Below are 15,399 nucleotides of genomic sequence, written 5' to 3' on the forward strand. Positions count from 1 at the left end.
CACACACAGACACACATACACATACAGACACACGTACACACAGACCCACATACACAGACAGACACACACACATACAGACACACGTACACACAGACACACATACACAGACAGACACACACACATACAGACACACGTACACACAGACACACATACACAGACAGACACACACACATACCCACACACAGACACACATACACAGACAGACACACACACATACAGACACACGTACACACAGACACACATACACAGACAGACATACATACATACACACACATACAGACACACATACATACACACATAGACACACATACATACACACACAGACACACATACACATACAGACACATACATACACACACAGACACACATACACATACACACATACACATACAGACACACAAACACATACACAGACAGACACACATACACATACCCACACACGTACACACACACACACAGACAGACACACATACATACACACACATACAGACACACGTACACACAGACACACATACATACACACACAGACACACATTCACATACAGACACACATACATACACACACAGACACACATACACATACAGACACACGTACACACAGACACACATACATACACACACAGACACACATTCACATACACACACACAGACACACATACACATACAGACACACGTACACACAGATACACATACACATACCCACACACACACACAGACAGACACACAGACACACAGCAGTCCTGCCACACCAGACCACATTTATAACTTTTCCTTGACACCACCACAAAGCAACTCTGGGCAATGAAGTCAGCAACTGTCAACTGTAAAGAAAAGAGAGCGATAGAGACAGAGAGAAATGTGAGAGACAGAAAGAGGGAGGGAGGGAGAGTTTTACAGCAGAAGCCGTATCCCACTTTCCTGAAACAGAAACTTGAGAGAGGGAAAAGTGCGAGCTTCTATTTTAGGAGATGTTTTCCCAGTTGGGGAAGAGTGAATAAATCTGAGCTGTGTAGGCGGGATTAAGCTCAGCCAGCTTGCAGTTTAAATTTATACTAACGCACCACAACATCGGACACATGGATGTGGTTTAGAGTTCAAGGTTCCCTGACTCGCTAAAACTCCTGGACACACACTTGAGCTCCAGTGTGAGATGCAGAAGTGGCCATAATGATTATGACCAGAGTTGGGATGGGACTCAGGTGACCAATGCAGACAGGAAGCCCACATTAGGAGGAGGTCCAGGTCAAGTGAGACCATTGTTCTGTTTTCAAACACCATGTTCTCAGTCTGCCATATGAAAACTAGGACCAACCCTCAATCTGAGCCAGGTCCCATCACTGTGCTACCAGGAATAACCTCCCATGTTCTGTCTTCAATCAAGAGCATCACCTGGGGATCAATGCCAGACATTCACACACCAATGATGTATGGAGTCTCTTGACCACCCCCCCCCCCCCCCACACACACACACCTCCCAATGTGTCCCTCACAGTGAGGGGGACACTAGCAGACTAAGATCTGGTGCCTGTGGCGCCCAGTGAGCTCACCACCATGTTCCAGGAACCAGTTTGAGATGATTAGAACTTGATGGTGCATGATCCTGCTGGATGAGCCATCAGAAGATGGTCCACTGTGGTCCTACAGGGATGGACATGGTCAGCACCAACACTCAGGTTGGCTGTGGCCTGCGAACCAGGCTCAGCTGTTACCAGGGGGCCCAAAAAAGACCCCCCCCCCCATCTCACCAGTACCAGCAGCTCACCAGTGGTGCAATGTGGGATTCAATCCTCCTAATTCTGTCCAGAAGGTCTGAATGTCTCAGCTGAGGCCGAGACTCACGGGACCAGGCGTTGTTCCTCCAGTCTCTATTGTCGAATGCTGGTGAGCCTGTGTGACTGTGGCCTGTTTCCTGTTCTGAGCTGACAGGAGAAGCACCTGTTTGGCTCTGCCGCTCTGACCTGCCTGCTTCCAGGTTCTGAGACAGTATTCTGCAAACCCTGGTAGTAACCAGCGGTTATTAGAGTCTGTGTGTGTGTGTGTGTGTGTGAGCATATTTTAACAGTTATGTTGGCATGTGTTTCATGGTGTATTAGGATAAGCCTGCAGGGGCGTGTTGTCGGAAGTATGTGTGATGTTTATATCCAAATAGGATTCCATGAGGATTTGAGAGGGAGGAAGGGAGGTGTGTGTGTTTGTGTGTGTGTGTGTGTGTGTGTGTGAGTGTGTGGCCTACATTCCAAGGGATGAGAGACTGTTCCTGTTTATTTATTCAAAGAGATTTGGCATCTGTCAGGACACACTCCAACTGTGCATTTCAGATTTAGAACCACTGCAGCTGCAGGACCAGACAAGATGATCTCATTCAGAGGCTGTTGTTGTTGTTGTTGTTGTTGTTGTGTATGTCTGGATCATTTCAAAGAAGGACTCTCACTGCAGTTACAAGCTATGTTTGTGTTTCTGTTGAGCATCAGGTTATTGTCAGCTGCTTTTATTGGCATTGAGAAATGTAGACCTTCAGTTGATTCTGGCACTGAGACGTACCTGGAGAGTGATGATGTTAACTTCCACTGAATCACACAGAAACAGTAAAGCTGGAGATTTTGATATTTTTGGTGTTACTGATGAATGAGGACCGGCTGTCAAACCGATGTATGCGCCTCATTTCAGTAGACAGACTAAAATATACTGATTTCATTGATGTATTTTAGACTTTTATCAAAGTATTACAGGTGGTATCATGTATGACGTACATTCAGTGGCACTACCTGATATGTGTTATCATGACTCAGCAGTGGGGTTAGGGATTAACTAAAATTAAACACCCGTAACTTAAATCAGTTTTCATTTATATTGTATTTAGAACATTTTCCTGCACCACATTTTCCACATCTGCTATTTTAATCTGTCATTTTTTGGGGATCTGTGTCAAACAAAGATGTTTTCTTAAGCAAATAGAAGATGAAGGATGTTCCTACTGGACAATAACATTCAAATTAAAATGATATTTTGACACAATAAGTCTTTAAAAAAGATTTAACAGTCTTGTGATTAGAAAATTGCAGTAGGTCATTTCGCAATTTTGACTAAAAATACAACCCTACATTTGTTCCCATCTTATTTACTTTTTGATCCCACTTTTTAACATGCATTCTTTTTTGTTTAATTTGATTCAAGTCTTTCAAAGAAAGTACATGTGAGATCTGCTGCTTGTTTCTGCTGCAGCAGCAAGTTTGAAAAGGTTTATAGCTCACGCTACAAAGGAAATTGTAACACATGCACCAGACGTACCCATTTTTAACTTTACTGAATTTGTTACGATTGAAGATATAGTTTAAGAAGTCAAGTCTGATGGAACTTAATAAGAAGTAGGATATGTTCCTCAAACAGCCACAAGGTGGCGCTATTGATGCACTACCTCAGCATCTTGTGCACATTCTCAAGGACAATGTATGAACAGGATTTCATTCGAATAAAGATAGAAAACTTGTATAAAAATCCTGGCCGTATTCTCTCCCAGGAATGTATGCGTATGACAACTAAGTAACGGAGTTGAGAAGATGTTCTTGTCGTGAAGTTGGACTCAGGACAACAAGATGGCCTCCAAAGCCTTGTTTAGTATGAAATTACTAAACAGATCAATAATGTTGTGTTTCAACCACCTCCCTCTCTGCGTATTGCAATTCTTTGTGGTCGTTTGATATGTATTGTGGATTCATTCATTTTCTTAATGGGCCTCATAGGCCATGCGTTACAGGCCTAAACATAAACATGTAATAAGTGACCACACGCACATGTGTTGTTGACCACCACACAGGACCAGACATTTTGTCACATGTTCAGCACATCAGACTTTCACACACAAGATTCTTGTAAGTGACATTTCAAAGCTTTAGCTTTTAAAACAGGAGCGATCAAATATTTCAACCACTGATTTCACATCATACTTTTAAAAAAGTTTAACTTTAAACAAAATCAGAGAAACAATAAAAATTATCAATCACAAAAATGTCCTGAAGGATGTAAAAACAAAATGTCAATCACCAAAATGGTGTTGAAGTTCTACAGCTCAATCACACAGATCATTATCCTCCCGGGGATCACTATCCTCCCGGGATCACTATCCTCCCGGGGATCACTATCCTCCCGGGGATCACTATCCTCCCGGGGATCACTATACTCCGGTGATCACTATCCTCCCGGGGATCCCTATCCTCCCGGATCCCTATCCTCCCGGGATCCCTATCCTCCGGGGATCCCTATCCTCCGGGGATCCCTATCCTCCCGGGGATCACTATACTCCGGGGATCACTATACTCCGGGGATCACTATCCTCCCGGGGATCACTATCCTCCCGGGGATCACTATCCTCCCGGGGATCACTATCCTCCCGGGGATCACTATACTCCGGTGATCCCTATCCTCCCGGGGATCCCTATCCTCCCGGGGATCCCTATCCTCCCGGATCCCTATCCTCCCGGGATCCCTATCCTCCGGGGATCCCTATCCTCCGGGGATCCCTATCCTCCCGGGGATCACTATACTCCAGGGATCACTATACTCCGGGGATCACTATCCTCCCGGGGATCACTATCCTCCCGGGGATCACTATCCTCCCGGGGACCACTATACTCCGGGGATCACTATCCTCCCGGGGATCACTATACTCCGGTGATCACTATCCTCCCGGGGATCACTATCCTCCAGGGATCCCTATACTCCAGGGATCCCTATCCTCCGGGGATCCCTATCCTCCCGGGGATAACTATCCTATGGGGATCACTATCCTATGGGGATCACTATCCTCCGGGGATCAACACTGTCCTCTTCCTGACTTTGATGTTCAGTTCAATGATATGTTCAGATCATTGATCAGCTATCAGCTTCATGCTCCAAACTATTTATTAGCCTTTGAAAATCCAAATCTCGTCTCCATCAGAACACGACACAAATGTCCTGTCAAAGCTGCACCGATGACCTGCAGGTCACCGGGCCTGGAACCAGCTGTCATTACAGTTGCAAGAGATCCTCCTCAACCCAGGATCCCGTTGCATTCCTGAGCATCCAAAGCATCCTGAGTGTGTGCGTATGTGTGTGTGTGTGTGTGTGAGTCCATACAAAGGGAAGGAAGAGGTGTGTGCTGAGGGAAGTGAGGGTGGAGAGGTTCCTCATAGCTCAGGCACACACGTCCATCCGTCGGTCTGCACCAACCACTCTTGAGATTGTACAGTCGCCTTTTTGCAAAGACTAAATGCCGTCACGGTCGCCACAGTTTGTGTTGCTGTTAAATAACTGGCTGATGGTAATCAAGGACTACAATAGCCTGCATAGACGGGCTACAAGTTATTGATTAATTCATCAAGAACTGCTAAATGGAGAAGTAATAATGTAGCAGTAACTACATAGTTAGTAGTCACGCACTGATGTTGGACAGTCGTTGTAGTCAACCTTCAACACTTGCAGTCTTTACAGCCACGTACATTTTCAGATAAGCCTTGTGAGTAACGAGGCAACAGTGGTTGCATAAAGTGAACCATTCAAATTGCAAAGGAGACCCTTAAAAATTATTTTATTCATACAATAACAAAAGTACCCGATGAAAGTGAAGAATACATTTGCAATATAAGTATATCCTGAGTAAATGTACATATTGGGAACAGCTATACATTTTTTGCTGCAGCTCCAGTTCATCAGAAAAGTATGTTTATGTTTTCTTCCAGTGTACAACAGGCTTGGCTTACCACCCCCAACCTGCCGCCATGCCAAGCATTGTTTCATTTCTTTTTTTATTTTTATTGGTTAAGAGGTGTTTTGACTCCAGTCCCAGTGTGGGGGTAGAGACAAGGAGCAGATATGTTTGGAAAGGTCAAGCGCACCACTGTTTGGTCAACACAGAAGCAACAAACATGCCCAGTTATCACACGGTACCTTTAAACATCATCATGCATGACGAAATATGACGAAAAAAAACAATGTCAGTTTTTCCGTTGGAAAAGTATGGTAGGAGAATGTGAGTCTGCTGGAAAAGACCACAAGGAATCCACTGACTCAACTACACGAGCTGAGCTAACACCAAACACAGCCAGCTAGCGTGTGGTCTCCTGCAGTGTTAGAGCAGCTGAGCTTGGAGCAGGTAGACAGCAACGCTCCTCTGCTGGCCTTCACCTGTCCAGGAAGGATTTCTCAGGAAGGAGAGGACACATTTTGTCCTTTAGCCTTAACACGACCGGTTTGGATATTTGTTTTGATCTCTGAGCTGAGTCTTTTAGCGTGCTAACGCTTTATTATCTATCATAAACTATTATCATTGTTAAATGTGACCAGCATTACAAGGCTAGTTTTAATTCTGTAGCCATCAGGACATAATTCAGGTTTTTCAGCGCAAAAACAAACTATTTTAATTGTATTAATGATACAGTTGTTGAAAACACGCCGAGACTGTTCAGTTTTGTAAGACTCCGTTGCAGTTGACGCTTACACAACTATGTGTTGTTATCAGACATTTGTTCGTCATACTTACTCATAATTTCAAGTCTCCAGTCAACCTCTAGCACTGACATCACGTAGGGAATCACACCTCTTCTAACCCCCTCCATGACTCTGTTATTGGTAGGGCCGACCTGCATCGGAAAGAGACACTGGCCCTGGACTCTAACTGTGAGAGATCATGTGAGTGATGAGGGTGTTAGGACAGAATTTTTTTTTCAATCCAGAAAAACCTAAAAATAGAATTAGCCTCCTCATGCTAACACATTCATTGGTAATGCTCAGAGTGATGTCATTCAGCATCAGCAAGCTAACATAAATTAATGCTAGCGGTCAGAGTGTCGAGCCATTATTCAGGCAAACAAAGAAACAAAACAAAAACATAAATAGCATCAACATGTCAATGCCAACGCATGAATGGTAAAGCTTGGGGGGGGGGGGGTATGAGCTAGGTGTCCAAAAACCGAATATAACGGCAGCACAAGGATACTCATGATCGCACATGCTCATGCTCAGGGTGTAGCTCAATAAGCTAAGAGCTATTACGAATGAGCGCTTTGCAGGTGTCACATACACAAAATGGGGAGATGGCTCTTGAACAGGGGCTCTTCTTAATTGGAACTGTGAGTCCTATCAGTTCCATTTTCAAGCTTTAGGTGTGCCAAGATCAGGACACTCCTACTGTGTCACATCCCAGTAGGAGTGTTCATAGTTTTGGTAATGGACTTCTAGTTTTTAACTCTTTAGTTTGTGCTCTGTTTACTTTGGTAGTTCATGTGTTTCTTGTTTCTTCAGTTGTATTATTCGTTTGTTTCTACTTTGATTTAATTCACTCTGTTCTGTTCCTGTTTTATTTTGTTAGCTCTTCCCTCCTGCATCTTAGTGTGCTTGTCACTTCCTGTCTTTGTCCATTTCCTGTCTTTTTTGAGTTCAACGCCTGGGTCTTGTTGGTAATCAGTCCTCATCAGTCACGGCCCTGCTCCCTGTGTTTCTCACCTTACCAGCTCCTTCCAGCCCTCGTGTTCTCCACCTGTTTTTTTGTCTTCATTTGAGCGTATTTGACTTGAGTTATCTAAGTCAGTTTTTTTCCGGATCCTTGTATCTCATCACGTTGCATCTTGTCACGTCACCTCTCAACACCACAACAGCTACCTTGCCTGTTTGCTTCCCGTTGCCATTTTGAGTTTTTGTTTCTGTTTCCAAGTCTAACTTTTGTTTTGTTTTGCAATTAAACTTCAGTTTAATCTAGACCTGCCTGGCCTGCAGGCCTTGTCTCTGGGTTTGGGTCCTGCTATCACCACCTTCACATGACACCCTCTCGATTTGTTTTCACTGGAGTTTTGTAAGACAAATACATAAAACAAACTGAGGTTTCATCTTGCTTCTTTGTTAAATATTAGATGCAGTTATGAACATGGGCAAAACTTGTATGTATCTCATTATGTCACCAATCAAGGAGTGTGGCGATAGTAAAACTTAGAAAATATAACATTGTCACCAATGCACAAAAGCCACAATGACAAAAGACAACAACTTCATCAGGCTTCTGATTTAGCATGAAAATGTCTTTGGCAAACAGTGAAATGCAGCAAGACAAACTTGACATAAACACGGTGAGGGCTTCCTCCTGTTTCTGGTCCCAAAGCTTGTACACTCTCCCCCTTACTAAAGAGCCCTCTGGTTGTGAGTGTGATGTCACACAGACTGACACACGGCCAGGGGTGAGAGGATAGGGGCCAGCCATTCACTGATAGTATCACCAGTGTTTTCTTTAGTTGATTTCTGCCTTTTTGTGTCTAGGTGGTTCTATGGAGCTTCTATTGCCTCAGAAAAGTAAAGAACAGAAGCAGCTGGAAACTGTGTTGCTCTGCAGGTTCAGGCTTGCATGGCTGCTCATATGAAACTTGGAAGAACCATCGTGTTGACAGTGTACATGCGGGTACAAGCGGGGGGAGGGTTCTATTCTACTCAGTCTGTCGGGAGCTGAGAATGGAGAGACATGAAGACTATAAGGTCAGATAATGAGGCCTCTGATATTAATCACTCTCACTGTGTTCACACCAAACGCGAATGCGAATTTCGCGTCGTTTCATTTGCGCAAATTTGACGCCGGATCATTTTAGTGTCCATTTGTGTCATTCACGCGAATATGCTCAACCACCCAAGTAGCGAGTCTTTCAAGGCAACGTTTCCTTCCGCCATTTCACCATGAATATTCACAGAACTGTTGCCTTGTACCTGCCGTGGAAGGCAGAAATACGTCTGAAAACTAAACGCCGTCATATCTGGGTTATCAACACCATCTAGAGGCGAGCTCAGCTCGGTGAATTTCCCCGCTCGGTGAACCGAGCTCCTCCAGGGGCTCCGTCTGGATGACTGCTGCTTCAAGCGGTATTTTCGGATGACGACTGGCCAGCTTAACGACCTGCTAGCTGGGATCGGTGACAGGATGTAATGAATGGACACCAATTTATTCAACCGGTTCTTGCAACACGTAGTGTAATAGCACCGGGTTCCCACACATAGCCACAATCAACTTGTCCGCCATCTTGTCAGTCACAGTCAGCCGTGACCTCGGGACATCCTCAACGCTGATTGGCTGTCTTGACGCAAATTTTTTGCCAAAGTTAAATATTTTCAACTTGCGCGAATGGCGAATATTTCACCTTGCGAATTCGCATGAAAATTCGCGTCATTCTCGCGTTTGCATTGACTTTGAAAGGAAACTATTCGCGCGAATGCGTGTTCGGTGTGAACGCACAGTCACACTCTGCTGCGTGTTTTAACAAGCTAGTGCACAAACAATGATGATGACAGAGTTTCGGACCTGATGCTGACCTCAGTAAGATGCAGCATGATTAACATATGAACAAGCAGCTACCAGCAGCTCCACAAAAGGACGCCATCAACTACGTGCTTTTAGTGCATGAAGTAAAAGCAAAAGTTGGCCGAGTGACGCTGATTTTAACACAGAATTTTCAGGACTAAAATGCCTTTAACATGGTGTTTTTCTAAGGCATGATGCCCTTGCATCTCCAGTAGAGGGCGCTCCGACTCCTCTCATGTCGCTACACAGCAACCCCACAGAGTGAGACAGAAGCAGTGTACAGTACTGATAAGCCAACAGCGCATGCGTACTAAACTGAGCAGTTAGCCTCAATGGTAAGTTTATGATAACGAGCTTGTGAAATTAAAAATAACTTCATAGGTTTCCCATTTCCCATGACGTGCCTCATTGTGTCTGATATCATGAGTTGAGTGTGACATGATATGTTAGCAAGCTAAAGAGTTAGGATAGCCTAGCTTAAATATTAGCTACCTAGGTAAACTAGTTAACTGAGTCAGTTACGGCACCATGAATGACGCAATCGTAAGTTACAGTACCGCAATGTAATATTACACTCACTCAGACAGCTGCACGCTACCAGACAAGATCAGACCGCAGCAAATCAGGATGACGCTTTGTCGCTGTCGAGTTTCCAGTTCAAAATCGTTGCTGGCAGGGTTCATCTCTTCCTAGATGGGTTTGTGGGTGTTTTGGGAGGATCAGGTGGAGGAATTGTGACTGGTTCACTATGGTTGGATGGGAGGTTTACTGGTTTAACCAAGTAGCGGTCCATGATCTACCATAGCACAACAGCTTCAGGTAAGGAAGTTAGGCTGGAACAGTCCTTCTGAAATAGTGGGGCACACCTGGCACATGACCCCAGAGAGCATGCTTCTTTTTTTGCCTTACTTGAATAAAGTGTAATTGCACATCCGCTACAGTAGGTGGCAGTGGCCGTCTCATTGTCAGAGCCTGTGCAGGCAGTTTTAGCTCCACGTTGGAGGGTTTTTTTAGGCCAGCATGCACACACACAGCACAGAGCGGGAGATATGAAGTGCAGTGAACGAGTCCTCCAGAGACACCATGAAGACATATTTACCAGGGATGGAAAGACAGGTGGAGACAGACGGAGGTCACGAGACAAAGCACAGTCTCCCGAAGGCTCAGACGAGGAAGCATGAGGAAGCGAATGAAGCGCTGGGTTTCCCCGTGACTATGGTGGGAGACCAGGAAAAAACTTCCAACAAACAGTGTTAAGAAAGTTAATCTTCATTGTAAGTCGATCAAAAAATATTTATAGTTTAAATACTAGAAAACTAGGATTTAATTTTTGTGAATTTCAGGCAAATAGATGCACTTTCAATCTTTTCTGTTACGACTAAAAAAACAATGATAGAGAGATCAACTGAACACAAAGAATGACTTTTTCTTTTTTCTTTCCTTTAATATTAATAAGGACACAATGTTATGCAGAGGTGTACTTTTAACAATTTTATCGACAAATGACACTATTCATTGTCGGGCGGAGAGTGGGGGGGCAGGAAATATTTTCAAGGTAAAACAACATCTGTTATCCATCTCATTGCCTCCCAAAAAGAACATAGACCCTTGGCTTCAGGTGGGAAACGCAGTGAGGAGCGCTGTGTGTGTGCGAGAGGCGGGGGCGCACACCCTTGCATTCATGTAATCAGTGCAACCTTCTTAATAAGGCCCGCCCACTTTTACCATAATTTGGGGACATTTTCTAGTCAAAATTCAATACATCAATGTACGTACTAGATTACTGAGATGCTTGATCTTTGAGAACCGATTATCAGCCTGTACCATTTATTTTGGAATATAATTTCATCTGGACAACCCCCCCCCCCCCCAAGCTCCACTTGGTTTGCTCTGTGCGTGCACTTGCGAGAGATTGAGCAAGGCTTCGTTGCTGAAGTGCAGCAACAGTGTATCACTGCAGTGGACCAGAGCAGAGACAATCAGTGGACAGGTGTGCGAGCGCTGGAAAGCCAACATATTTTCTACGCGATCACCCCCCATAAAGGTAACGTTGAGGACTGTACAGACGCATCTTTGAGCCCGAGCGACCCCAGCCAGGGGGACAGAGAGGTGCTGCACTACGGACGCTCTTTGAACACGCTAGTAGGCTCCAATCCTGACATGGAGCGTACCAACATGATGGAGAGAAGCTCAGCTAAAAGCACTGCCAACCACACGAAACACAGCTCACAACCCAAGCATGTCGGCATGTCACAAAAACACATTTCACCACCTCATGCTACCCGATGCTAACCAAACAAATGACATATCATATGAAAGCAGAGACTCTGCTGACTCCAGGGATGTCTCCCCCTTAGCTAGAGAGGGAGAGCGAGAGGGAGGGAGAGAGACAGTGAAAGTGACTGAGAGACAGAGAAGCACGACATGGAACAATCCAACCACCAACACATTTCTTTACTTAGAGAGTGAGAGAGATGGTGAGAAGGAGAGAGATGGGGAGAAAGGGGAAGAAAGAAAGAGAGAAAGAAAGAGAGACAGGGAGGGGAGAGATAGGGAGAGAGGGGAAGAAAGAAAGAGAGAAAGAAAGAGAGACAGGGAGGGGAGAGATAGGGAGAGAGGGGAAAGAAAGAAAGAGAGAAAGAAAGAGAGACAGGGAGGGGAGAGATAGGGAGAGAGGGGAGGGAAAGAAAGAGAGAAAGAAAGAGAGACAGGGAGGGGAAAGATAGGGAGAGAGGGGAAAGAAAGAAAGAGAGAAAGAAAGAGACAGGGAGGGGAGAGATAGGGAGAGAGGGGAAGAAAGAAAGAGAGAAAGAAAGAGAGACAGGGAGGGGAGAGATAGGGAGAGAGGGGAAGAAAGAAAGAGAGAAAGAAAGAGAGACAGGGAGGGGAGAGATAGGGAGAGAGGGGAAGAAAGAAAGAGAGAAAGAAAGAGAGACAGGGAGGGGAGAGATAGGGAGAGAGGGGAAAGAAAGAAAGAGAGAAAGAAAGAGAGACAGGGAGGGGAGAGATAGGGAGAGAGGGGAGGGAAAGAAAGAGAGAAAGAAAGAGAGACAGGGAGGGGAAAGATAGGGAGAGAGGGGAAAGAAAGAAAGAGAGAAAGAAAGAGACAGGGAGGGGAGAGATAGGGAGAGAGGGGAAGAAAGAAAGAGAGAAAGAAAGAGAGACAGGGAGGGGAGAGATAGGGAGAGAGGGGAAGAAAGAAAGAGAGAAAGAAAGAGAGACAGGGAGGGGAGAGATAGGGAGAGAGGGGAAGAAAGAAAGAGAGAAAGAAAGAGAGACAGGGAGGGGAAAGATAGGGAGAGAGGGGAAAGAAAGAAAGAGAGAAAGAAAGAGAGACAGGGAGGGGAGAGATAGGGAGAGAGGGGAAGAAAGAAAGAGAGAAAGAAAGAGACAGGGAGGGGAGAGATAGGGAGAGAGGGGAAAGAAAGAAAGAGAGAAAGAAAGAGAGACAGGGAGGGGAGAGATAGGGAGAGAGGGGAAGAAAGAAAGAGAGAAAGAAAGAGACAGGGAGGGGAGAGATAGGGAGAGAGGGGAAAGAAAGAGAGAAAGAAAGAGAGACAGGGAGGGGAGAGATAGGGAGAGAGGGGAAAGAAAGAGGGGGAAAAATAAATGAATAAATAAACAATGGGAAAAAGAGAGAGAGAACAAACTATCTTGAAAACCACACAGGGGAAAGAAAGAAAGGGAGATGGAGAAGAGAGAGAAAGGGAGGGGACAGAGAGACACGGAGAGACAGTGAAACTCTATGGAACAGTCCAACCCCCATTCATAAGAATGGTCCAACTACAGGGGGAGAGTCAGGTGAAGACAAGAGAGAGATAGGAGAGAGAGGGAATGAGAAATGGAGAGAGGGAACGAGAGGGAGAGAGAAGGAGTTTGTCACCAGCCTTGAGATACATTGATTTCTGAGAAATGTCAGTATGATGAGGAATGAAGTCATTTTATATTTGTTCTAGTTTGATCGTCGTTTATATTTGTAAATGCTGATTGAATAAGTTTATTAAATTCATTTAAGTACCGTAAGCAATTGAGTTGTCATGCCTTGTGTCCTGTTCCCATTGGGAGGGGAAACTATCCGAAAAATAACTTAAGACAGCATAAGTTTAACGTCCAAAGTCGTACTTTTTTTTCCTTTGTTCCATTTTGATTTGTGGGTGCCAAATAGAGCCTTGGTGAGAGAGCCACTGAAGGGGAAGAGCGCACGTCCGGCACATGGAGCAGGAACCAAGCACCACTAAATTTCATCTTTCCTCTCTTGTCATTGCTCTACAAAACCACCTTTAAAATGCAGGAAATTGCATAGTTTTATTACCCCCCCCCCCCCCGTGGACCCACCCACTTTCATTTTCCTTGCAACGCCCCTGACTCAGACGCACCTGACTGAAGCTGACCAAGAGGCTCAGTTGTTACTAACCCTACAGACTAAACAGTACAGGAACCCTCTACTTTGGAAGGTCCTCGAGCGCTCACCCCAGCTTGAATGGCAGATCATGTGTTGACCTGTGTAACAAGCGTGTGTCATGTTCTGAAGGACTCAGTGTTGTGACCATGAAAGCCATGCTCTGCTCATGGGCGGTACGTGTGACCACCCTAACCGGTAGTTGCAACGTGTCACGGGCCATCACTACACGTGGTTACTGTGGATTTGAGCAGGGACAACCCAGTTTGATCAATGCAGAGATCAACACTCCCTCAGGAGCGTCTCTGCCCTCAGTCACTTTCAGGCCCCGCATGTCGCCTGAGCACTGCACCACTACCACCCTGCTTGACCGTGATGGAGGGAAGATTTCAGCAGCTGGAAAAAGAAAATTAAGGTGACAAGAAATCAAGGCACGACTCGTGAGGCATTTTGGAGCTGTGGTTCCCTGGTCTGCACTTCTTCCCACTACCAACTCAGGAATGACTTCTGCTGATGCAGACTGCCCTCGACCTCCGTCAGTGCTTCAGGGACCCGCGAAAATCCAGCACACCTGACAGCTTCGAAGCCATTCCTACCGACTACCTGATCCAAGCACGTGTGAGTCAAGAGTAACTGTGCTCAGTGGACGTACAGGAAGTGGTGGGGGAATTCCAGTCGGTTTCCGTGACCCCCCCACATACACACACAACCGATGTTATTCCCTGTTAGCCTCCTCCAGTAACTTCGTCTCCAGCTGTTCCCGGAGAGGTGACCAGCGGGCCTACCGCCCCCGGAGGTTGTGGGTTGAATTCCTGCCATAGTTAAGTGACAGACGACGCTTTCAGATCCTCGTGGCTTCAAGGGTCACGGCAGAGACGAGCCACGGTGATGCTTCGCCTCTATGACAGACGTCACACACAGAACCGCAGACGGATGCTTCCTACCTGCCTCGACCGTGTCCGCCAGGTCGTGGTGGGCGGCTGTCCTGGGGAACTCCTTCAGTTTACGGGCGCTGAGGTTGAGCGCACCGCTGGCCGCCGCCTCCTCCAGCGCCCTCTCCAAGCCGCGGTTGGGCGGCAGGTTACCGTTGCCGCTTTGAGTCTGGATAGCCGGAGAAGAGCCGAGCTGGGGGAGGAGAGGCGAGGAACGAATCGCCTCCAGTCCCACCGTCGCCATAATGTGCCCTGGTTTTCCGCTGCGAGTGTGTCGCCTGATCCGAGAGACGCCGAGTTCCCGGACGTGAGGCGTCCTGCCGCGCGGTCGGATGTTTCCCCTCCGCTGCCCGTCGCCCCGTCGCGCGTCAAGTGTCAAACACACAACAACGAAACCACATCCGGTCATCCGGTCACCGACAGCGGAAATAAGCCGCCAGCTGGTGCTCTGAGAACGTTGAGGAACATCGCATCATCGAGGTTGTTTTTGATTGGCTCAGCCTGTCACTGCTGAAGTGACGGTGGGGGTTGCAGTACTGAACGCTCTCCCAGTCATTCTCCCAGTAGTACTTGTTCTACTAGTAGTGGTACCAGAAGTATTTCTAGTACCACTACTAGTAGTTGTGGTCCTGAGTCAGCAGTAGATTCGTTCTGTTGCGGCCATTCCTCATGAAGTTCTTGTTCAGAGTGGAGTCTTGTTACCTGACAAGATCTCAGAGACAAATATACACAAATAAATAGGATCTGAAAAAGAGTGG

The 15,399-nt window shown here is 46.0% G+C and overlaps 1 protein-coding gene across 25 annotated transcripts in view; it reads right to left on the reverse strand.

Moving 5' to 3' along the window:
* Positions 1-15,176, reverse strand: part of lrch1 (leucine-rich repeats and calponin homology (CH) domain containing 1) — a 73,165-nt gene extending 57,989 nt beyond the window's left edge. For 8 of the 25 annotated variants that reach the window (XR_015118794.1, XR_015118792.1, XR_015118793.1 and 5 more), the window contains exon 1: positions 14,654-15,176. Coding sequence is in view for 19 of the 25 variants with exons in the window: in XM_086221076.1 (XP_086077202.1) it covers positions 14,654-15,050 (397 nt within the window). In the remaining 6 variants the exon portion in view is untranslated. Of the gene's footprint in view, positions 1-6,517; positions 6,764-14,653 lie in introns of those variants that run through there. The other 17 variants (XR_015118797.1, XR_015118796.1, XM_086221074.1 and 14 more) reach the window with 7 other exon arrangements.
* Between the last annotated feature and the right edge of the window lie 223 nt (positions 15,177-15,399).

Source organism: Aulostomus chinensis, chromosome 12 (assembly GCF_037954235.1).
Source record: "Aulostomus chinensis isolate RoL2024-O1b breed Wild chromosome 12, RoL_Achi_v1.0, whole genome shotgun sequence".
Taxonomy (NCBI): Eukaryota; Metazoa; Chordata; class Actinopteri; order Syngnathiformes; family Aulostomidae; genus Aulostomus; species Aulostomus chinensis.